Below are 23,969 nucleotides of genomic sequence, written 5' to 3' on the forward strand. Positions count from 1 at the left end.
CTCAGATTCCTATTTCTTCTAATAAACTATATTAACCCAAAATTTGTTTCAAGTAGGTTAGGAAAAAATTTTAACAGATTTATATTTGTTTTCAGAAGTGCCATTGCAAAGAGAAATGGCATCTAAGGGATATCATTAAAATAAACAGGAAAAGAGAAAGAAAAAATATATAAACAATTATTGCATTTCAATTGTGATTATTTTCCTACAAACACAGAACTCAATAAGCATCTTGAATGGAAGGCTATAGGCTGGACTGGGAGTCTGGTTCAGGGGGACAAGGTAGAAACAGAGAGCTATGGTATCTTGGGATGTGCAGGAGTTGGCTGAATGAAACAGATGAATAACACTTTGGGAAGAATGAATATAACACCCGAGAGTTCTGGATTAGGAAGAAACTTCTTCTAAGAACTAAAAAAGAAAAAGTGTGGCTGGAAGGTAGTAAGCAAAGAGTGGTTTCACGTCATTGAAATAAGCAGGAACCCATCAGCCACCCCCGAAGAAGTCATTCATGCTATTCCTCTATGCTGTGGCATTATTGTGGAGTTATGAGAAAGAATTTTCTCCCTCACACTGTTTACCTCAACACCCACGATGCTCTGCTGTTTCAGATGGCTCTAGGAGAACGGCCACAGGAACCATATGTATCGAAGTTCCTGATGTCACTGATTACTGTCCAGTTGTTTTAGCTGAAAGTCATTACATATGTATTGCCTCTCCATCAACACTTATCTCTGCAAGAGACGTTGGTGATCATTCTTATGGGTCTCCCTATACCTTCTGTGTTGTTGATCAGCCACCGGGGACCGCTGACATGTGGGATATGGAACCAGTAAATGGTAAGTGGAATGCAAACTTGCTCATCTTTAAGACCAAAAACAAACACAATGACTAAATAATTAGGCAAGATAGGTAGTAATACTTTCTATCTCTGTTTCTATGATTCTTGACCACATTCATAATAATACAAAGAAACACATAACCAAAGTATTTAAATAGTAAAGATGTCCAAGTAGTACATGTGTTTGTGGTAACTGTTGCTATGTTAAAAAAAAAAAAATGCCTGGGGGTACTGAGAGTAAATTTCAGACAACATCACATTTTATATAATTGGGTTCTACCTCCTGAGGTGTCAAATAGATAATAGAAAATGAAATACTATAAGAGGACCTCAGTTGGGTCACAATAGCTCTCTAACTTCCTTCACTTGAGGCAACAATAAAAGATTTTTAGGGGGTGATAGGATGGGGGTCCGACCTCAGAGCCCAAGGTGAGAGGAAATATTTCTCAGGTCTCAGAAGCCACTAAGATTCTCCATTCATAGAATGGAGAAACCCTAAAATGATGCCAGAAAAAAAATACCACCCTTAAGGACTTAGTCAAAAGAGGAAATTAGGCAACTTGTTTTCATAAGAAAACTTTTTGGCTCTTTTCCACAAAACCACTTTAATATTTTAAAAAGCTAAGCACTAAAGTAACCCCATTAAAATTAAGACAACTTTGAATTCATCCTTCCTATAAAGCTCAATATGTCATTCTTAAATAACAACTGTTAAACACATTTTCCTCATTAAGATCCTAAATATTATGAGTAAAAACATTTTTTAAAAAGGTTCAATGTGGAGGATCATAAAGGTATTCAGATCATATTATAGATTTGCCAATAAAAAATATAATTGCATCAGAGACAATATTCCTGGAGTTCTATTTAGATGTTGGTGTTAAAGAACAGCATAAACTTTAACCTATGTGCTGTGGCATTGCACATTATTCAATTCTTGCCTTGTGCACAGGTTACATTTTGGTAGACACAGTTGACTTATCATATAAGTAAGTGAAATTAATAAATGATAATATTTATAATTAGTGCATGTTATGGGTTAATCAATTAACACTCGTGATTTAGGTATAAATTTAATCCTTTCTAAATCTTCTTTGGGTTAACAAATAAATTTCGACCTCTGTTTTAAGCAATAATTTCCATGCAAATCAATAGGCAGTGGTAGCACAAAGAATTAGGAAAATAATAGCTATTGAAATCATCTAAATTTAAGTGACAGAACAGCACCTCTGAATAAGAGAGAAACAACAGTCTTCTTTTTTTTTTAAGATAAACAACAGTCTTAAGGAGGCTATTTGCAAACCATAATCCTAAATAGAAGACTTCTAATATTTCCTTTCTGCTCGATATTTTTCATTCATTGGACAAATATTTATTGAGTGCATGAAACATGTGAAATGTTATTGCTCTAGAAAACAAGCAGCAGGGTCCTAGCCTCCTTCAAAGAAATAATGATTCAGCAGGAAGAAGTATTAAACAATTCATTACAAATATTATTTTAAAAAGTAAGTATAGGGTACCCTATGACTAAGGGAACATGAGACAAATAAGGCCCTAGGGGAGTCTTGGGTATTTTAAGAAGGGTTACCCCAAGGAATTTCCATTTATTTTCTCTTTCCTCTCTTCCTTTTCAGCTACCTCTGCAATCCTGACGGCTGTGCAGCCTTTAGACCAGATTGTTTACCAAATCCCAATCATTGTGAAGGACAGCTATCACCGGACGTGTGAATTGCCACAGATCGTAGCGTTAGAGGCCTGTGACTGCGACAACAACCACGTGTGCTTGTATCCTAGCACAACAGGCTTCGACGTGGGGGACGGCAGCTCAGCTACCAGTGACATAGATGGCACTATCACTGATGAACAGGCTGGGGGTTCAAATGTTGGTCTCGGGCCGACAGGGATGGGCATGATCGCTATGGGACTCCTACTACTACTTTGTAAGTACTAGATCGAATCCCCTTTTCAGTAATTATTCAAGACAAGAATTAACCAGGTTCACTGGGGTGGCTAGTTTCATATTGGTCACTTCCCTTTGGAATCTATAGCAATTCTCATAGGGATTTGGAGAAAAAAAAAAAAAGTGGGAGTAATAAGGGCACGTACTTGTTCCGTAATAATAACTAGAATTATTGAGGGTCATAGAGATGAAAAACACAAGCAAATTTCTAAGTATAAAGTAGCAAAACATAGTAAATCTCATCATGAAAATTTTAAGCGAAGTGCTTTAAAAGAGGTTAAGAAGCAATTCAAGTCCAAGTGGGAAAGGTTGGGAGTCTTTACGGAGGAAGTGGCTTTGACCCAGGCCCTACACACCCAAGATTTTCTTAGAAGGAGGGTGGTATCTGGGGTGAAAATCTGAAAGGAACAACACAAACGTGAATAAGGAGAGGGATGGAAAGGCACTGACCACTCAGGAAATGGACAGGCTAAAATGCGGCTGGGAGCCATCACACAGGAATGTTCACGATAAGCCAAACGTTCTGGACTTCAGTCCTCAGGCAATGAGAAATCAGTGAGGATGTGTGGAATCAGGTAACCCGTTCACGCTGGCTTAATAGGAAGCCCGGACCAGGACCATGGTCACAAGCATGGTGAGGTCCCTAAGCAAACCCTGCAAAAGGGGTCCTCCTCTGCCTATACCATTTTTTAAAACACATAAATCCTCAGAGGAGTAATACATTTTAGGCTGCCCCTGCAATACTTTAGATTTTGTAGAAATCAAAAACTGGATTAAAAAAAAAAAAGCTGACTAAATCCTTCAAACTCTAATATGAATATGCTTCAGTGAAGAAGTACACACTGAAACATGATCATTTTGAGGAATGAAAAAACAAGTGACTTTGGGACAGACTTTCCTTTTAAAATTTTATTTATTTATTTATTTATCTGTCAGAGAGAGAGAGAGAGAGAGCGAGCAGGCATGTGCAGGGAGAGCGGCAGGCAGAGGGAGAAGCTGGCTCCCTGATGAACAAGAAGCCCAATACGGGACTCAATCCCAGGACGCTAGGATCATGGCCTGAACCCAAAGCGGATGCTTAACCAAATAAGCCACCCATGCATCCCCGCACTTCCTTCCTTAACTAATACGAACTTTGAAGATTATACTAAGATCACGAGTGATTATCAGAATGGTATTAGATATATTTTCCCAGAACGTGCCAATAGCAAATGAGTCGAGGTGTCAGCTTGCTTTTAAGCCAGTGGGTCTTGGCCTCAGCTGCACATCAGAATCATTGGAGATCTTTAAAATTAATCATGTTCAGGCAGGAGTACTCAAGATGAGACCCCAGGCTGCAGCACGTGTAAGCCCTCTGCTGAAGCTGATGTGCAGTTCAGGGATAAAAACCTAGAGTCAGCTGCATTCCCCGTAGACTAGTGTTCAGAATTTCACAACTCTTCCTTAATCAGGCCAAGAAAGCAGAAGAGTTGTGAAGTCGATTGTAGGAGGAGCATACCCTTTTGGACAGTTCTTTGTCCTCCATGGAGAAGCCCAGACTGTGTTCTTGGTGGGCAGGAACCATGTGATGGAGAGAGGAAGGGTCCCTGCCCAAAACATCTTCTCAAAGGGCCTTTATTTAAGACTTTTGATGTTTGCTCCAAGTGAGATTAACTATTTCAATGAAATCAACTAAAGTCCTGATTTAGGAGCTTTGATACTTTCGTCCATACCTCTAAGTAACTCAGGGGAATGCATGCTATACTAGTCATTTAGAAAAGTATAAAAAACAACTACAGTGGACCCCAAAGTACTAAACTGAGTATATTCTAAAATCTTAGAAAACTTAGGAAGTGTTGATATTTATGGATTAATATGTAGAATTCAAGTGAGGTTTTCATTATAGTTTGAAGACAAAAATCTTAAAATAATAAATATAAGGAGCTCAATTAAAATTAGTGGGTGATATTTGATTGATTCTAAGTATTAATATGAGGGTTGAAGGAGAAACCTATTTTTAGGTCCTATAACTGAAATTTGCATTCAATCTTTTTGATAACATATATTGATTGTGTATTTAACTTATACATATATACATGATGCTTGGTTACATGGGTTTGTATATATTGGTTTTTATATGGATATATATATATATATATATATATATATTTATATGGATACACACACACACATATATATATATATCCACAGGGACTATGTGTACATATATACATATCCAGGTACCTGCACATAGAAACATGCTCTTGGAGATAAGTACATATTTATTCATGTGTATATATAGGCTAGTAAATATATATATACATACACAGACAATTATATGTGTGTACATGAGGGACTAAGAATCAGAAAATTGGATTTGAATCTTGGATCTGCCAGCAACCAGCTGGGACTCCTAAAGTGGATGGAAGAAAGGACCTTACTTCCCTAATGTATCAGTAAAGAACCCTGATGATGTGATCCCAAATTCCCTTCAGTCGAGCTTCAAAGTCTATGTGATTTGGTGGTTTGGTGTTTATAGGTGTTGTATATTCAGTCCTTTAGGGAAAACTGATGCTTTCTTATATTTGCATTTTTCCCTTTGGTTCTCGATATAATGCCGCATTTTTCAAAAAAGGATACATTCAATGACTTCCTAACTTAGACAATATGTGTGAACTCTCTTCCCACTTTCCTGAGTAGTGTCTCCACTCTTGCTGCTCATGTGTTGCTGCTGCAAACGAAGACAGCCCGAAGGCCTGGGGACGAGGTTTGCTCCTGTGCCAGAAGGGGGGGAAGGAGTGATGCAGTCTTGGAGGATAGAGGGGGCCCATCCAGAGGACAGGGTGAGTGCACTGTCACGCTCCTGAGAAGTGTGGGATTTCCATGGAACTGAGCATGTCTTGACAATTATGCAAGACACAGAACTAAAAATGTCAGTTTTTATATACTTAACATAAAGTATGCATTTCAAAAATATTTTTCTTTCTTTTCAGGATGTGTCAAATATATGCGTACCCATGACAGCCTCTAATACCCAGGATCGTATAGATTCTTCCGGTCAGTGGACACCAAAATCTGTTTTTCTTTTTAAAATTTGCAAAATTATTCGACCAGTTAAATTTCATGTATAAGTAATTTTAAAAGAAAACAGTATGTCTGCCAACTCTTTGGATGATAGTATAATGAGAGGGAAGGTTACATGTTTGAAGTTAGCATTCTCTTTTTCTTAAACTACAGGCAGAGGAGTATGGTGTAGCAATTGAAAATGTAAACTCTAGAACCAGAAAGTTTGAGTTTGATGCCCAGCTATGTCCTTGGGCCCGCACTTAACCTCTCTGGGCCTCAATTTCCTTATCTTTGAAATTGAGTTTATGATAATACCTACTTCAAAGTGTCACTGTAAAGAGTCACACAACATATGATATATAATTTATGTATTATATATATGATATGCTATATATGTATATGTGTGGTATGTGAATATATATCACAGAATATACACATACACATATACATACAAAATGTGTGTGTGTGTTTGTGTGTATGTGTGTATATATATATATATATATATATATCACAAAATATATGGCACAGTGTCTTGCATAGAGTGCTACTGTAGCCATTATTTGTAATACAAGCTGTTCAAAAAATAATAATAAAAAAAGCAGCAAAAATGCTCTTCTAATATACACTGAAATACTTTTCTTAAATCTACACGTGCATTTGCCTCACCAGCCTTAGCGTCTCCTAATTTACCAGCTCCATGTACACCTAGGAATACTGTAAAATACCCAGCTAGTGGGCAATGACCAAACAAAGCTGCCCAATTCTAGAGCAGACATGAGATTTCTCAGTGGTGGTTCCTTAATATCCCCAAGCAGAGTTGGGATGCAGAGAGCCTAAGGTGGCTGAGCACGCCTAGGAAAGCCCACTCTCCCTCCAGCGCTGGGGTGAATGAGGACCGTTTCAGTTTCTGCTGGTGCCCTTGCTGTGGAGGGTCCCTGGGTGGGGTGTAAGCCCGCTCTGACAGGCCAGGGCAGCTTGACAGAGGCAGTGAGAGAGGGACAGGACAGAGGCAGAGGTCCTGCTCTTCTTGGCAAGCTCTCCACCTGTGAGACTAGGTGAGAAGCTGGTGCAAATGTGAGGCCAAAGTCTGAAAGCTAGCTCCCTCTGTACCATTTACTTTGATTTTATCAGCAAGCCTGAGACTGGGTAGAATTCGAACGGCTCTTTGCCTGGCTTTCCGGGACCTCCTTGTGTGGGTAGGTGTGGTGTGTAACACGGCACATGGTGACTGGCAGTGTTGTGGATGAACAGGGCAGACCACTCGAGCACTGTTCTCTGAACACTCACTCCTTTCAGAAATCTACACTAACACCTACGCGGGTGGAGGAACGGTGGAAGGGGGTGTGTCCGGAGTGGAACTCAACACAGGACTGGGGACCGCCGTTGGCCTGGCCGCGGGAGAAGCAGCAGGAGCTCGACGGAGGAGAAGTTCCACGATAGGAACCCAGTGGGAATATACAGATGCGGGCCTGAACATGGCTTTCTTGGACAGCTATTTCTCTGAGGTAATCCCCCTGCACCCAGTTGCACGAAATAGTCTTGAGACTGAATGATAACTCCCATGGCAGTAGGTTCTTCTGAAATATATTGAGTCATCCTCAACTCTGTCTCAGTTCTGAAAAAAAAATACTTTATATTCAATTAAATATTCACACATCCATCTTAATACTGGGGAAAGGCTAGCATTTCTCATCATTCCCTACTTCCCTTTGCCCCTTTTTGTTTGTTTGCTTGTTTGTTTGTTTGTTTTCATTTCTGTTTCCTTCTCCTTTTCCCACTTTGTTTCCCATAGTAGCAGCAAAACAGGAGGATTCTTATCAAGAAAGAAAAAAATGTGTATCCATGTCTTCTCTGTAGGTGTCCCTCCTGTAGGTATTCCAAGTATCTCCAGCAGAAAGGAGAAAAAAAATAAATTAAAGGCTAGGACTGGGGAAGAAAGAGAATGGTAACTCAGGAGTAAAGCATCATCATGACTTGGTGCTAGATCAGGGCCTAGAACCCCTGTCTCCTGTTCTCTATCCAGTACCCCATCACCAAGAATATGTGTCCCCTCACTAAGAGAAGGGATCATGGGTCTCTGAGCATTCCAAAGAAGAAAGCTCCATTAGACTGGCCTAACAGAGTAGCACAAGGGGTAAATAAATCCCCTTGTGAGTCCCTATTTAGTATGTTTATTTCATTTAATTAGCAATCCATTTCATCTCACATTTCAACCAGCCTGTTTTACTCCCTGTATGGTAACACATGAGTTTCACCACTGCTCTTAACAAAAAAAAAAAAAAAAAAAAATGTTAAGGATGTTTTTGTAATTTTAAGCTCTTTCCTAAAATCGGTAGTTACAAATACTATCACAGACTATGCAAGAATCATATTGACTATGTAAATGAGTGATCAATATCACTAAAAATACTTGATAAATGAGCACAATCACATATGTACCATAGAAATGTCACAGAAATTATATTTAACAAATCATTCATAAAAATCACACTAATATTAAAAGAGCTTTATCATTAAAGGCAAAATTGTCCTGGGCATTCTGATATGTGAAATAAAATCCAAAAGTGTTCCCTTTTCTCTGTGACTTCAGTAGGTCACCCTTCCCCAAACATTTCAGCTCTACACTTAAAAAAATGACACTAGATTTCAGAGGTGGTGTGATGCAGCCTCTCCCTCTCCTAGCTGAAGCCTGCAGAATGGTGAAGTGCTTCCTTCCTGCCTCATTTTATACCTCCACCCTCAACCCCTACAGCCAATTTGTGCCCTGGGCAAGAGGAATTTTTCCCGATATAAAGGGGTCACTTCAAAATATTAAACAGCAGGGTGCGCGAGTGGCTCAGTCAGTTAAGCATCTGCCTTCAGCTCATGTCCTGATCCCAGGGTCCTGGGATCAAGCCCAGCATCAAGTTCCCTGCTCAGCGTGGAGTGTGACTTTTCCTCTCCCTCTGCCCCTCTCCCTGCCACTTGCGCACACACACACACACACACACACACTCTCAAATAAATAAATAATAAAAGTTTAAAAAAAAATGTTAACCAGCAAAAAGTTTTAAGGTAGCACTGAACTCATGAAGAAAAGATTAAGACTTAAAACCACTTATTTCCAGTGGTAGAATTTAGAGTCTAGTACAGAGCAGAGGGTAAGCAACATGATGTAGTGTAAAAAGGTTAGCTGAAGTTGAGGTAGAGTTCTACAATGATTTAAGTCTTGAACATGCCATTCACTCTCTCTGGGCCTTTGGTTATCTTAGTTATAAAATAGGGAAGAGATAAGATGATAACAGATTCTGCGGGGTTTCTTGGAACCCAAAAGGGCCACAGCACCTGAAGGAAAGTGAAGAGAGAACTAGCAGCCACCACACCCTCTTCAAACAGAGAAGTTCCCTTCCATCTGTTCTACACCTAGGATTTCATTTAAAGGAGCTGTCATTAAAAATGATTTGAAAATCACAGCAGATAACCTCTTAGTGCCTTCTTCCTGTTAATCTAACTCCAAAGACATCTTGGATCTCTTCACTTAGATCACATAAAACCACTGAACATTTGGACACAAGTTTCTGAAGCTTAAAGATATTGACATATTTATACATGCTTTTATTCCAAGTTGGTAAACTCTCTCTCCTCAAGTAAGTAACATATTGAACATAACTAAATATATCTTGTTATTTCTAGACCACCTCAGAAACAAAAGACTATAAATCCAAAAATTTAAACCTTGTCTTTGACAAATCTGGATTGCCAAAATCTGAATAAAAGGCAGAAATTATTATTTGTTAGCTTTCAAATAAGAGTGGCTCACATTTATTCAAACTCTATGCACCATCAATACAGACTGACCTCCTTTAAAAATTCCATTTAGAATTTCAGCAAAAAATTTTCAGTGCTTTTTTTCAGTTCATTCCATTAAAATCTCAAATCAGACACCTCTTAAAAATTATTGTAACTCTTTGGTTATTTTAAGGGACAAGAAACTAATTTCCTGTTTTTCTTCTAATTTTAGAAAGCATATGCTTATGCAGATGAAGACGAAGGTCGACCAGCAAACGACTGCTTGCTCATTTATGACCATGAGGGAGTAGGGTCTCCCGTTGGCTCCATTGGTTGCTGCAGTTGGATTGTGGATGATTTAGATGAAAGCTGCATGGAAACTTTAGATCCAAAATTCAGGACTCTGGCTGAAATCTGCTTAGACACAGAAATTGAGCCATTTCCTTCACAACAGGCCTGTATACCTATCAGTACTGACCTCCCTCTCCTGGGGCCCAATTATTTTGTTAATGACTCTTCAGGAATGACTCTCTCAGAGGCTGAATTCCAGGCAGAAATGGCAATACCTGAACCCATGATCCATGGGGATATTGTAGTGACTGAGACTTACACAACGGCTGACCAATGCATGCAACCCACCACAATTGTTTTCGATCCTCAACTCCCACCCAATGTCGTAGTGACCGAAACAGTAATGGCACCTGTCTATGACGTTCAAGGGAATATCTGTGTACCTGCGGAGTTAGCCAACACACACAATGTAATCTATACTGAGAGAGTGCTGTCTAGTCCTGGTATGCCTGACATGAGCAGTGGTAGCATGACTGATGGCTGTATGGGACCTGTAATGAGTGGCGGTATTTTGGTGGCACCCGAAATTCAAGTGACACAAATGATGAGTCCCAACATTCACATAAGCCAAACCACTGGTTCCACATCCCCAATGACATCTCGACACAGAGTACGGTATAGTAACATACATTACTCCCAACAGTAAGTGCTTTGGGCCAGTATCCCATAGGGAGATCTTGTAATCACCAACACAGCCATCAGAGGTTTTTAATGTACTATATTTAACATTTTAACACCCAACAAATATTCAAATATCCTAAGATCAATGCCATTTTTTGAATATCTCTTATTAGGGGGTGAATATGGCTAAGCACTTTAGATAAGTCTTTTATAATTCTTTCTGGTTTTAAATAATGTGCCAAAAACTTAAAGAAAATGTATTCTATCCTTTGATACTGTCTAATAAATGAGCACGTAACTTATAAGGCAAGTATTAGAGGTCTTCGGACCTATAGGACCGGTCATGTAAGCCAAGATGCCTTTGTTCTTGGAGGCTGCAAAAGAAGTCTTGCCTGAATTTATCAGTCATATTTATTTTTTGAGAAATATTTCTGTTAAAAATTTTTAATTGAAAAATTGAATGAAGTGTACATTTCTGAAAGGAGATTGAAAAGGAAAATAGAGCATCTATCATTAGCAATCTGAAGTCATTTGTCTCTTCAGTTTCTCAAGATATGCAATATTTAGGGCATGATTAATACAATCCAGGGAAAGAGTTTGCCAGCTGAATGCATCACTGAAAACGGTTCACTGAAAAGAATGACAAATGTATAGATATGCATATATAAAGTCAATATGGATGAATTTTTACTGCACTTTATTGATTTATATCAGTAACTGTAAATTAATTTAGGATAATAAAAAGAATTATGATAACAGTAGAGTACAAACAGTTCTTAGGGAAAGCAATAGAGCATTTCCTTCATACACAGAATGTTTTTTCTATTCTTGCTAATTATGTCAGAAACCCATATGAAATCTGTTTTGTTGATCTGAGTCATAGAGCTTTGATTTGGCAATCAGATATTCTCCAAAGTACCTCTGCAGTTACGCATGTATTCAATAATATTTACTTAGAAACTACTATGTAATGAGTGCCAGTCTTGTCTCTATGAATAAATAGATGAGGAAGACAAACATTATTTCTGTCTTCCTAGAATCTCCAACTCATTTCTAGACTTAAAACTTTGGGGATACAGCTTTGAGTTTCTACCAAGAATAATTAACAAAGTATTTAAGTCCGTTACTAAGTTGTGTTTCTTTTTTTAACACTGCTACTTCTGTTGAATGAATGAAATAAAAACACATGCACAGATTGCTTACTTCTAGTAGGTATAAAGTAGGTATAAAGGTATAAACCTTTAAGAGGTTCTAGCAAAACCATTTTATTTAATTCTGTAAAATATGTAAAGTATATAGTAGTAACTATAATGTGACTCATAAAACAATGTAAGTGAAATAAACTTATTTTCAGGGCTTATTCCTTTTGGAAGGAAATAACTGTAATGCTTCTTACTTAATTTGTTTCTTTATAAATAAAACTATGGTAGAATTTGAAGCATCTCACATAATCTTTTGCCCAATTCTCTCATTTTATAGAAGAGAAATCTAGAACTGGAGAAGTAAAATGTAAAATGACCACAACCTACTAGTTGTGGTACAGAACTTTGAAGCCATTGCCAAATATTCTGGCCTGTTATCTATACTATATATCCATACTATATATATATATATATATATATATATATATATATATATCCATACTATAACCTATATATCCATACTATAACCTATATATCCATACTATAGCTTCATCAGACTTGGAGAGGATCAAGTTTGGCCTGTTGCATGGTCTTTATGGGTTTAAAGTTGAAAACACTGTAAGATATGAGAAACGACCAAGAAAATACTACTAAACATTTAACTGAAACCACTTGTGAGAAGGCTAAGGAAATTTCTCTATGAACTCTCCTACCAATACACAGAGATTTAAGGGTGCTTCCAAAAGAGGAAATCTACTTCTGCTGGATGTTTTGCCTTATGTGGTTCATGGAAACAAGACCAGAACCATTTTATTTTCTCTCTCAACATTATCAGTGAGGAGCAACTCCTCCATTATTCTAAGATGGTCCATATCACTCACATGCTATAAACCTCTGAAGTTGGAATATTATTAAAACATCATACCAATCAAAATAGAAAGCATAAAACAAGATATCCTCTTCACTACTAAAGAGTTAGGGTATTGATTTATCTAGGATATAAAGATGATATAGCATTGATACCATTGATGTTAAGGTTTAAAAATGGACCCAGGAATTCAAGAAATGAGATTTAATTAATAAATATAATAACATATAGTTTGAGTCATATCTCTTGCCCCGTGCAATTACCTGAAGGGAAGGTGTTATCAAATGTATAAGTGGGTTATCGTAGAAAAGTCTTATTAGGTGAAGGGAAAGGAAGACATTAAAAAGACAGTATATATAGGGGAGCCTGGGTGGTTTAGTCAGTTAAGATCTGCCTTTGGTTCAGGTCAAGATCCCATGTGACTGGGATATGAGCTCAGCCCAAGCGTTGGGCTCCCTGCTCCGTGGGAAGTCTATGCCTCCCTCTCTTTCTGCCTCTCCCCCTGCTGGGGCTCTCTATCTAAATAAATAAATAAAACCTTAAAAAAAAAAAAAGTATTTAGAAACTTATTTCAGAAAAAAGGTATTTGAAAAAATTTCATCTTTTGAATTAGATATTTCTGATGGCAATATATTACCGAATGTAATAATGTTTTATATATTTCTTCAATTAAAAATATGTGATAAAGCAAAAATGTTTCATTTTCTCTTTGGTGCCTGTGGTGTTCTACACACAAACACATTCAGAAAACCTTTCCCCATTGTGTTGTTAGGTGATTATCATGTCTATAGTGATGGATATAATACAGGAGCATGAATTCACTTGTAAATTGAAATTCAAAATTATTTACTCATCAATGGTAACATTTCTCAATAAAATCATCATTTTCTTAGTAAATGCTCACTATAAACTAACATGTCAACTGCATAAATTCCAGAAATTGTTCTAAATTAGAGAATCAAATATCTTCTTTTTCCCTGTGGACTTAAATTCAATAAAATTATCATTATTGTTCCTCTATCAGAGGCACTAATTTCTGTTGAATAAGAAAAGAATAATGAATTTTCATAAGGGGAATTGAGGAAGACTTCTTGAAAATGGTGAGATCTAATCTAAGCCAAGCAGAATTTCATCTGACAGGGATACCAAAGGTATAAAAACTAAAAACATAGGATATAATCAAAGAATACTAAGTGTAAAATTAAATACAATTAAAAAAGGTCTAAAGCAAAATGGGCATTATACAATTGTACATGGTCAGTCATTTGATATGATGCTTACTGTAATAATTACTCAGAATATATTATCCTATAGAATTCGTTAAACAACACTATGGTATGACTGCTACCCATGTCATCCATGAAGACACTAAAGCATCGTTATTTTTATATTAGAGCTTCAGTGAGTAGCAGAGTTAAAATTCAAACCTAGGATGGCCTACTATTAATCTTCAAATTCTTTTTGCTTAATTCTGGAAGGATCTGTGAGAAAGGCAAATGGTAAAGAAACTTGAATCTCATTAGGGGTTTGGTTTTAACTTCGTATAAAATGGGGAACAAGTGAAATTTTGTGTGTTCGTAAATGGGCAGGTCTTATTTTAGGAGCTGACACTGGGGCAACCATCAGGAGTCCTCATGACAGCTGGTATGCTATTGATCACAGAGACACCCACGAGACCACAGAGCCAAGGGTCCTCCAAAAAGTCAATATTTGAAGGTGAGTTTGCTGGCTCCAAACCCTCACAGATCCTCTTGGACCACCACTGTGATGAGCGGTTGTATTTTGGGTGGTCTAAAATAACTTCAATCAATCAAAGTTTTTCTACATTGGCTGGCCTTGACCTCCCTCCCCACCCCCACTTCAAGTGATGGTGTATAGACCATCTGCAGGTCCCAGAATAGGCCATGCTTTCTCATACCTCTGTCACTCTGCCCCTCCTTGGCTCCTTAACCTGGAACCCTCTTCATGCTCCTCATCTACTTAGCTTTTCCTGCTTATCCATCAACACTCACTTCAACCATTGCTACTTCCCAGAGAGCATGTCATGATATCTCTTTCCCTGCCCCCAAGCTGCTTGCTTAGCTAGCTTTCCTCTACCCCAACTAACACAGGATATTGGCATATGCTTGCCAGCCTGTGAGTACCTTAGGAAAAAAGGCACTGCTTTTCTCCAGTGTTAATAAAATATCTAGCACATAGCATGCACTCATTAATTTTAGAAGTGAAGAATATAGTCCATTTCTCCCAGGCACCTATAAGGAAGTGTCTACAGTTTACCAGCATTGCCTCTAGATAACAGCCCTTTGAATGGTCTTGTGTAAATGCCATCCTTGGCAAGAAAATATAAGTATATAATTCAGAAAGACAACTAATCTCAGGAGAAATTTACCTTTTGCAGAAAAAGTAATAAAGTTATTGAAAACCTCATGTGCTTTTTAAAAGAAATTATGTTATAGCTGAATAAAAGAAATTTTAAAATCTTACTGAGAAAGTGATTCTACTTTCAGAATTTACAAGATAAATATATCAGAAGAAAGTTAAAATTTCTGAGAATTTGAGAGACTGCTGGTAATAAGATTACCCTTCATTAGAGCCATTGATTGTGGGTCTTTTCTCTTTCAAAACCATTTCTTCTATAAAAGGTCAGTAATAAAATGTGTCTGTGTGTGTGTGTGTGTGTGTGTGTGTGTGATAGAGCACTTCAGCAGGAAAAATAGAGTTCCCAGTATTAAGAGAAACATTTTTTACTTTTTATCAAAACAACCATGAAAACCAATGAATGAATTCTAAAAATTACACTTACATGTAACACGGAAAAAAATTCCCAGAAGGTCACACTTACTGTCACTACATATCATATAAATTTCTTGAATGTTACAATATTTAAATGGCTGTTACAATATTTTAAACATGGACTAATTATTAAATACAGCCAATGAAAATTAATTTGCTACGAAAATTTCTTTAAATCTATTTCAGCTTATTTAAGGGGTCCCTGGGTGGCTCAGTCAGTTGAGCCTACGACTCTGGGTTTCACCTCAGGTCATGATCTCAGGGTCAGAAGATGAAGCCCTGTGTCGGTCTCAGTACTCAGTGCAGAGTCGGCTTGGGATTCTCACTGCTTCTCCCTCTGCGCCTCCCTCTGCCCCTCTCTCATCCCCCTCCCCTAAAAAAAAATAAAATAAAATAGATAATAAATAAGTTAGTTAGTTAGTTAGTTAGTTAATTCTATTTCAGCTTATTTGAAATAACAGTAAGACTAAAGAAACGGAGTTCACACCGGGAAGGAATCCACTTTTTGTGGATTGCTAAGAAAATGAATAAACAAAAGATTGCGAGGTATCTTATCATTCTAAAAAATAATAAAGGAAAAGGCAATAAAAACCCTTCTCATAATTACACAAATAAATTCTCTTTTACAGATAAAGATAGCCTTTGTTTGGCACTCAGTCACCATGTGCTAACACAAAGGGCTTATGCATTAGCTCATATGCAGGTGGGACTGTGCTTAGACAGGCAATGTAAGGAAGGGTGGATTTTAAAAAAAGAGTTGAATAAAAGTGGAACAAATGAAAATTGAAGACTACTCGTATTTATTGTTGTTGGCATAAAAGATTAACTCTCAGCATCGAAAAAATTTTCTTAAAAAGAGGTTGGATTAGAAATCCATAAAGCTGAATTTCTCTGTGATTAGCAAGATGACTAAGTTAAAGGCAAGAGAGATACTGACTATGTGTTTAATAGGGAGGCAGTGACTATGCATGGTGAGTGATGGTGAGGTGTTGGTACAAAAGTCACAACACACACATGCGATCAGCATAAACACTGGTTGACTGGAAGTCGCATTATGTATTTAAATACAGAGGAGGTACTGACTGGGTGGGGACCTTGATATCAATGAGACATGAGCCATCAGGTACAGGGAACATGAAACTACATAGGTATTGTAAAGAGAGAAGAATAAAGAACCGAATGTTTATTTATTATCATATGTAAAGGATTACACTAATTGCTTTTTCAAACATATTCTCATTTAATCCCCTTATGATCTCTCTTTCTAAATGGAGAAAATTGAGAAAAAGAAAACTTAAGGGAACCACTGTGAGCTAGTGCCAAAGCTCATTCATTCATTCATTAAATGTTTTTTGATCATTTCACTATTTACTTGTGAACTAGCTGCTAGGGGCAGAGAGGTAAACTGAGGTCCTTGCCATCAAGGGCCTCACAGTCCAATGCAGGAAGAAGTAAAGAGTTAAAATGTAGTTTGGCAAGTGTTACCCAAGAGAATAAATAAGAGTGCTATAGGCAGAGACTGTGGGCATCCAGCCAAGTAAGAAAGGCTTCCCAGAAGAAATGATCTTTCACTGAGACTGGAAGGACCCAATGGGAAAAAGCCAGATAAAGAAATGGGAAGGGCACTCAAAACTAGAAAGGATGGGAGAGAAGCACAGAAACTGAGAACATGGAAAAAGAGATTAGCTCCTCAGAAAACTGGAAGGAGTCTGGTAAGGCTGGGGAATGAAGGAAGACAATTGTAGAGACGAGAAGTCAGAAGCCTAAATATGTATGACATGCTAAGGAATTCTTATTTTAATCTGAAAGTTAAAGAGAACCATTGAAATACTTAAAGAAGAGTGAATTTGAAATCACTTGTGAAGTTTGCTCTGGTACAGATAGAAGGGGTGCTTGTCTATTGATAAGGAGATCAGTGAGGAAGCTGATTCAATGAACCAAGACAGTGAGGGAATGACTTGAGTTTCATCTACCAGTCATAATCTTTGAGATAATGGAACAATTAACTGCCCATATCACAAAATCATAGTATAAGTTTCATGGGGCGCATGGGTAGCTCAGTTGATTAAGTGTCCAACTCTTGTTTTTAGCTCAGGTCATGATCTCAGGGTCGTGGGATCAAGCCCCACATCAGGCTCCACGCTCAGCAGATAGTTTGCTGGAGAGTCTCTTTCTCTCTCTCTCTGTCTCTCCCGCTGTCCCACCCCATGCTCCCTCTCTCTAAAATAAATAAATCTTAAAAAAAAAAATTGTGTATTTCACACCACTAAATGGTGGCCACAGTTATTATACCAGCCATGTCCCAAAGATGGCACTGTAACCTAAAACCAACAAGCCCAGTAAATGCCCTTGAAATAGTAACACTCTCCCTGGAGGACCATCAGCTAAAGGAGCAGAACATGGGCACTAAGACCCAAACTTTCACCTCAAGAATAATATGCTTTCTACATTTATAAAGGAGAGAAATGAAAAATTTTGGAACAGGTCAGTGTTAAGATTGTAAGGGCTTTTGTTTTTTGGTTTTGGTTTTGTTTTTTGTTTTTTGTTTGTTTTTTTTGCTATTTGAGCAGCTTTCATTATTTTCCTAGTATAAGGCATGTGTAGTTATTGCAGAAAATTTAGAAAATACAAAAAGGTAATGGCAATCATATACCATCGCCCAGAGACAACTACTGCTAACACCATGACAGTTTTCCTTTCAGTTAATCCTTTCCCAGCTCTACCCTTCGGTTGGCAGATTAATGCCCAAGAAATCCAAATTCGTGTCTGTTAAACTTTGTTTCTACAAAGTTTAGAAATAAGTGTGATCTCTACACCCTTATTTGTTGCATCTCACTTTAAAGTTGCAATTATTATTATAAGTTTGTTTCCATTTTTATATTTAAAATTATTTTATTTATTTATTTTTAGAGGGGGAGGAGCAGAGGGAGAGGCAGAGAGAGTCTCTTTTTTTTTTTTAAGATTTTTAAAAAATTTATTTGTCAGAGAGAAAGAGAGAGAGTGCACAAGCAGGGGGAGCAGCAGGCAAAGAGTAGCAGGCTCCCCACTGAGCAAGGAGCCTGATGTGGGGCTCCATCACAGGACTCTGGGATCATGACCTGAGCTGAAGGCAGGCACTTAAATGACTAAGCCACCCAGGTGTCCCATATATATATATTTTTTTAAGATTTTATTTATTTCTTTTAGAGAGAGAGAGAGCAGGGAGGAAGGGGCAGAGAGGGAGAGAGAGAGAGAGAATCTCAAGCAGACTCCTTGCTGAGCACGGAGGCTGATGCAGGGCTCAGCCTCACGACCCTGAGATCATGACCTGAGCCAAAACTGAGTCGGGCGCTTAAACTACTGCACCACTAAGGTGCCCCTACTTAAAATTATTTATAAAAGTCTTTTAAGGGATATTCATGCTGTGAATGAACATTGAGGTTTCTTTCATTCCTTTTATATTGTAAATAATGATATGGGACTTTACATGCACTTTACATTATTTCCATTAGAATTGAAATGTCTGAGCCAAGACTATGCATATATTAAAGAATTTGTGTATTATGACACATTATTAACAAGGTAGTCCTGGATATTTCTGAAAATACCTTATATGCCAAAGTACAGCAATATATATATTTTTGACTTCTGGAGTTCCAGTTTGCCATTCCAGTACTCTAATGGAGACCATGGAATCTAACACATGTATTATAAAGTTATGAAGCTTATAGTTGTTTGTAAAGATGCCAACAATATGAAGGAATATTTGGATAGATGTGCCCTGCTATCAAGGCTTAAATTATCCTAGGTGCGGGGTGCCTGGGTGGTTTAGTCAGTTAAGCCTCTGACTCTTGATTTCAGCACAGGTATTGATCTCAGGGTCATGAGTTCACACCCTCCATTGGTCTCCACATTGGGTGAGGAGCCTACTTAAAGAAAAAAAAAATCCCAGGTTATTTTTATGGCCCTAAAACCTACTCATTTTTGAAGACAATATATCTAAGTATTCAGCCCTGATCAATGCACAGTATAATCCTAGAACCAGAGTTATAGGTAATAATTTTCTAAGAAAATACCAAATATTATCTAACAATTTGAGCCCAGGGGTGGGGGGGACAAAACAAAATGAAACAAAAAATGACTTTCCTCCCCAAAAGGTATGAGGAAACCTAAACCACAATGCCATACTGGCATCTCCCGAGTACTGCCTATAGGCTGGTTGATAGAACAAGGTTCATCATCCACCAAGAAAGATCCTTAGATTTAGGTATGAGCTTTAGAATAAAAGAACTACGCTCAGCAAAGATAGGACATGATCTGACATGATGACTGTAGATCCCATACTGAGATGGCACTTATTACTTATCTTTGTTCTTAATTTTTAAAAAAAAGATTTTTACACTGTCCAGAGTACAATTAAACTATGACTAATCTTCCACAATGTGTGGCTTTCAAGTATTAGCCTGTTCCTGACGTTTTCCATTTCCACAGTTTCAAAGCAACATTTCTCATCTGCCTCCCTTAACTTGGGAATTAACCTTCTCTGTGCCACCTGCACTGAGATTTTTCCAGGAGAGAAGTAACCATGACAAGGATGTTTTAAAAACTACCATAGGGCGCCTGGGTGGCTCAGTGGGTTAAGCCTCTGCCTTCAGCTCAGGTCATCGTCTCAGGGTCCTGGGATCCAGCCCTGCATCGGGCTCTCTGCTCAGCAAGAAGCCTGCTTCCCTTCCTCTCTCTCTGCCTGCCTCTCTGCCTACTTGGGAATCTCTGTCTGTCAAATAAATAAATAAAATCTTAAAAAAAAAAAAAACTACCATAAAATATTTTGTTTTACCCTTGAACAGTGACGATAGAAGACCTGGACACTTAAAGGAACATCTGGCTTATTCAGTAACCACTGTCAAAACAAGTACAAGCCAACTTCCCCCCAAACAACGACCATAAGTTAATAAGATTTCATTAATTCCTGTTCACGGGTGTCCTCTATTTGACAGCAGCATACTCTCCCCGGCAAGGCTAGAGCCAAGAGTTTTCACCAATTGCTGAAGTCGAGCAGTACCTTAGGACCATATCTCAAAGCAAGCACCACAAAAAGTCCACTGGAACCTTAACACTTTTTCACCCACCGCAAATTCATAAAATGCGCCAGTGAAAAATAATTGATTATCGAAAGAAATGGAAAGGAAAATCCATTACCATATTTTGGTGATCAACTACTTTAGGTACTTAGTGCCTTCCTCCCTCGATCTTCAGATTTTCTGATTGGAAGACCCTCGGGCAGTCTTGCTTTCTGTTGGGAGGAAGCAAGCTGGAGAACCAGAGAGAGAGAGCTGCTCTTTAGTAGAATAAGACTACCCTCCTGAAATTCAAGCCTCTCCCAAGTCAACTGTGCCTTTCTGCCCTGCACCACAGGCTACCTCAGAAAGGAAAACTCAGCAGGTCAAGAAGAAAGCACACACTCCTCCCAGATTCCTCACTCCCCTAACAGAGCAAAAGAAAGGGAGGGGAAAAAAGACTACAGAAAACCCCACTGGGTTAGGAATTATGGTACCTGTAGCATTGAAAAGGGTGTCCTTTCTCTGAAATGAGGGTGTGTTCAGTTCATTGTATGTTTTGGCAGAGTACTTGTTAAGGTCTCTCAGCTAAGACAGAAAAGCATGTAGCTCAACAGGAAAAAGGCTGAGAAGTGAAATCTGACATTGGAACCACTAAGCTCATGATAGTCAGACTGATTAGCAGTGAATACATTGAAAACATCCATCATTTTGTCAACTGGAAAATCTGGCTAAAATTAAAAAATGCTTTATAATGAGTTTTGAAATTTGGAGCAGTTGGTGAATCTTAGGGTTGGGTGCATAATTAATAGTAAACTTACTTCCTGGATTTCCAGGACAGGTTCACAGTAATCACCATCCCTTTCAGACTTAGGTTAAAATCACCTACCTGTTATCCATTACCACTCCTTCTCGTTAGACAAGTTGAGTTTCAGAAAATGCAGTCACCATTGGAGGAATTCATTAAATATTTGTCAATTTCACATGAGTTAGTCACGTAAAATCCTTCACAGCATGAATTGAATTAGTCACTTTCTTCCTATGCAAATGGGCACACCCTGATCCAAGATTCTAACACGATCTCATTCATCTTTGTATCTCTAGGCCCAAACTGTACCTCGTATATACTAGACAGTAAATGACAGTGGGATGAGTACTTGTTGACTAAATCACCCTTCTTCGATTAATTTTTAATATCATTTAAAATATTATCTCTTCTACCAGCTGTAGATTATGGGAAAATCTATCTTTCTAAAAGAGAAATCATAAAAAGATACAAAAACAATTAGATAGTCACCTTCCACCTCTCAAGTCTTACCGCTTTGCCTAACTGGACTGAGAATTCTATTCATATTTGGGGCCAATTCTTGGATAAGTCATTTAAAGCTGTTCACCTTACTTTATTTGTAAAACTAGAGAACTGGATTACCAGTGTTCTTCACATTATGGTCACACTCCTAAATAACAGGTCTTTAAGTCAACTTTAAGTCAACTTAGTATACCTAGCTCGATGAACATTTTTAATGGAATTAAATAGAATATAAAAGGAAAGGTAATCGCAGAGTACCGCACACATAATAAGAGTATGTTTGTGCATGTGTGCACTGGTTGGTGACAAACTATATTTTTGACTTTGGTTAAAAGAAGTTTGAAAACCACGAGACTAGGTCATCTTGAGTTTCCTGAGGTTCTCAAAATGCTTGAATTTTTTTGAATAAGTTGAAAGAAATAAGAAGAGTTTTAGAGCTGGGAATAGGGAAGCCAGAAGGGGTGGTACCTCTTGGAGCAGAGCAAAAGGAATGCTGGCGAGAGATATTGTTGTGCCCTTAGGATTATTCACATGACATAAAAATAAGCACTAGGTAGATCTTTCATATAGAATATCTTTTCCTGGAAAGCACCAGGAAAACAAGGAAATTACCAAGCCCTGGAATACTAAGGAAGACTTTGCGAAACGAGCACTCGGTGATCCTCTCCTACCACAGACCTATTCTGATTGTAACTAAGGGAAGATCGATCATCTGCATGGAGAAAAGCCAGAGGGTTGTAAGTGCATCATATCTTTATTTAAACTGAGCCTAGCAACCTGCACTTTTGGCAATCTTTGCTTTGATCTTCAACTTTCAGGGTATGAAACAGATGGCGCTTTGTAGACGCTGAGGCACAAGCTCGTGATTCCTGCTCAGTGGCAATCTGTCATCCTAACCTGACCACAGGATGGGATTCTCGTCTACGCTGTCCCACTGATGAGCCATGAAACCGTAGGCAAGTCCCTTCCCTCTCCAGACTTCCCAGGAAGTTTCCCGCCTTCCAAATGGAAGTTTCTGGAAAAACGTATGTCCCTGGGTATGGAACTGTATAAACTGTTCCCGCTTAACCAGATAATCCCTATGACACATTACATCTTTCCTGAAATGAGAGTGACCCGAGGCACTCCAGGCATTTTGTTCAAAAACAAATCAGTTGTGGAGGATCCTCTGTGAGTAAAACTCCAGGTATGTAATCCCCAGATATTTTATGGTCAAGCGAGAAAATTAGGGATGAAGCCTCTTGGAGAGCAGTGAAATATAGTTTCCTGAGGATTAAGTCTTCCTAAGGAACCTCCAGAAATCCTTGAGATTTTGTTTCCCTTTCCCAGGGCCCCTCTTCTTGATGGGCAAGGGGGCTTCTGGGGGCTAACCTCAGTGTCTCCACTGCCTCCACCCCACCTTACCAGACATCCATGCTCTAACAGAGTGGCTTTCAATTAAATTTAAATGAGCAGTAAGCAATTTTATTCGTTGGATCTTTTTGTTGGTTTCTTTAGTTGGAGCTTCTTTTCAGAGTAAGAAAACAACGGGGGGATTAGTCTGACAAACAGAGTAAGACACATTTCAGATCTACCTTCTACCCAAAGGTGGTGTATAGAGGGAAAAGAAAGAAGGGGGAAATAATAGAAAGAAAGGAAAGAATGGATTGGTGGCGGGGAGGGAGGGTACCCAAAGAAGCAGGAAGGAGAAGGATGAGAGGGAAAGAGAGGAACAAAAATGGAGAGAGCTCCCTGCACCCAGAGAAACAGTCTGGAGGCCTGGAGGAGGGACATATCCAGAAAGGGGATTCGGAGCCTCTACTGGGCTCACAAGCCCTAAGATGCCCGCTGCACTTTGGAACCAGCTGCACCTGCCCAACCTGCTCTCTGACCTCACCAGGAAGCCCGCCCAAGGCAGAGCAGATAGAGCTCTTGTTCTAGGATAGACAGTCATTTCCTGGTTTGGAGCTGAACCTACTAGTTGCCTGTTCTGCTTCTTATTTTTAATTTGTACTCCATTGCTGCCATTGTTCTCAGGCTAATCCTAAATGCCAACTCAACTTTTATTCAGACCGCTTCTCTGTCCTACCTGACTTGGATTTCTGACTGCTAACATAACATAACAAGAACTTTTGCAGGCACTGAAACTTGCCTGCAACCTACGTGTGACCTGGAATCCCTGAACCTGCTCTTGACTCCCCCAGGACTCTCCGATCTGTTCTTGCAATGCAACATTCAGACGCATGATTCCCAGCC

At 38.5% G+C, this 23,969-nt stretch overlaps 1 protein-coding gene across 1 annotated transcript in view; it reads left to right on the forward strand.

Annotated features, from left to right (window-relative positions):
* The window catches only part of DSG4 (desmoglein 4), a 33,592-nt gene extending 22,981 nt beyond the window's left edge, over positions 1-10,611 (forward strand). The window contains exons 11-16 of the mRNA XM_059408062.1: positions 612-839; positions 2,476-2,781; positions 5,481-5,623; positions 5,774-5,837; positions 7,143-7,351; positions 9,847-10,611. Of these exons, the coding sequence (XP_059264045.1) occupies positions 612-839; positions 2,476-2,781; positions 5,481-5,623; positions 5,774-5,837; positions 7,143-7,351; positions 9,847-10,611 (1,715 nt within the window). The remainder of the gene's footprint in view (positions 1-611; positions 840-2,475; positions 2,782-5,480; positions 5,624-5,773; positions 5,838-7,142; positions 7,352-9,846) is intronic.
* The last annotated feature ends 13,358 nt before the right edge of the window (positions 10,612-23,969 follow it).

This window comes from Mustela nigripes, chromosome 8 (assembly GCF_022355385.1).
Source record: "Mustela nigripes isolate SB6536 chromosome 8, MUSNIG.SB6536, whole genome shotgun sequence".
NCBI classification, from domain to species: domain Eukaryota; kingdom Metazoa; phylum Chordata; class Mammalia; order Carnivora; family Mustelidae; genus Mustela; species Mustela nigripes.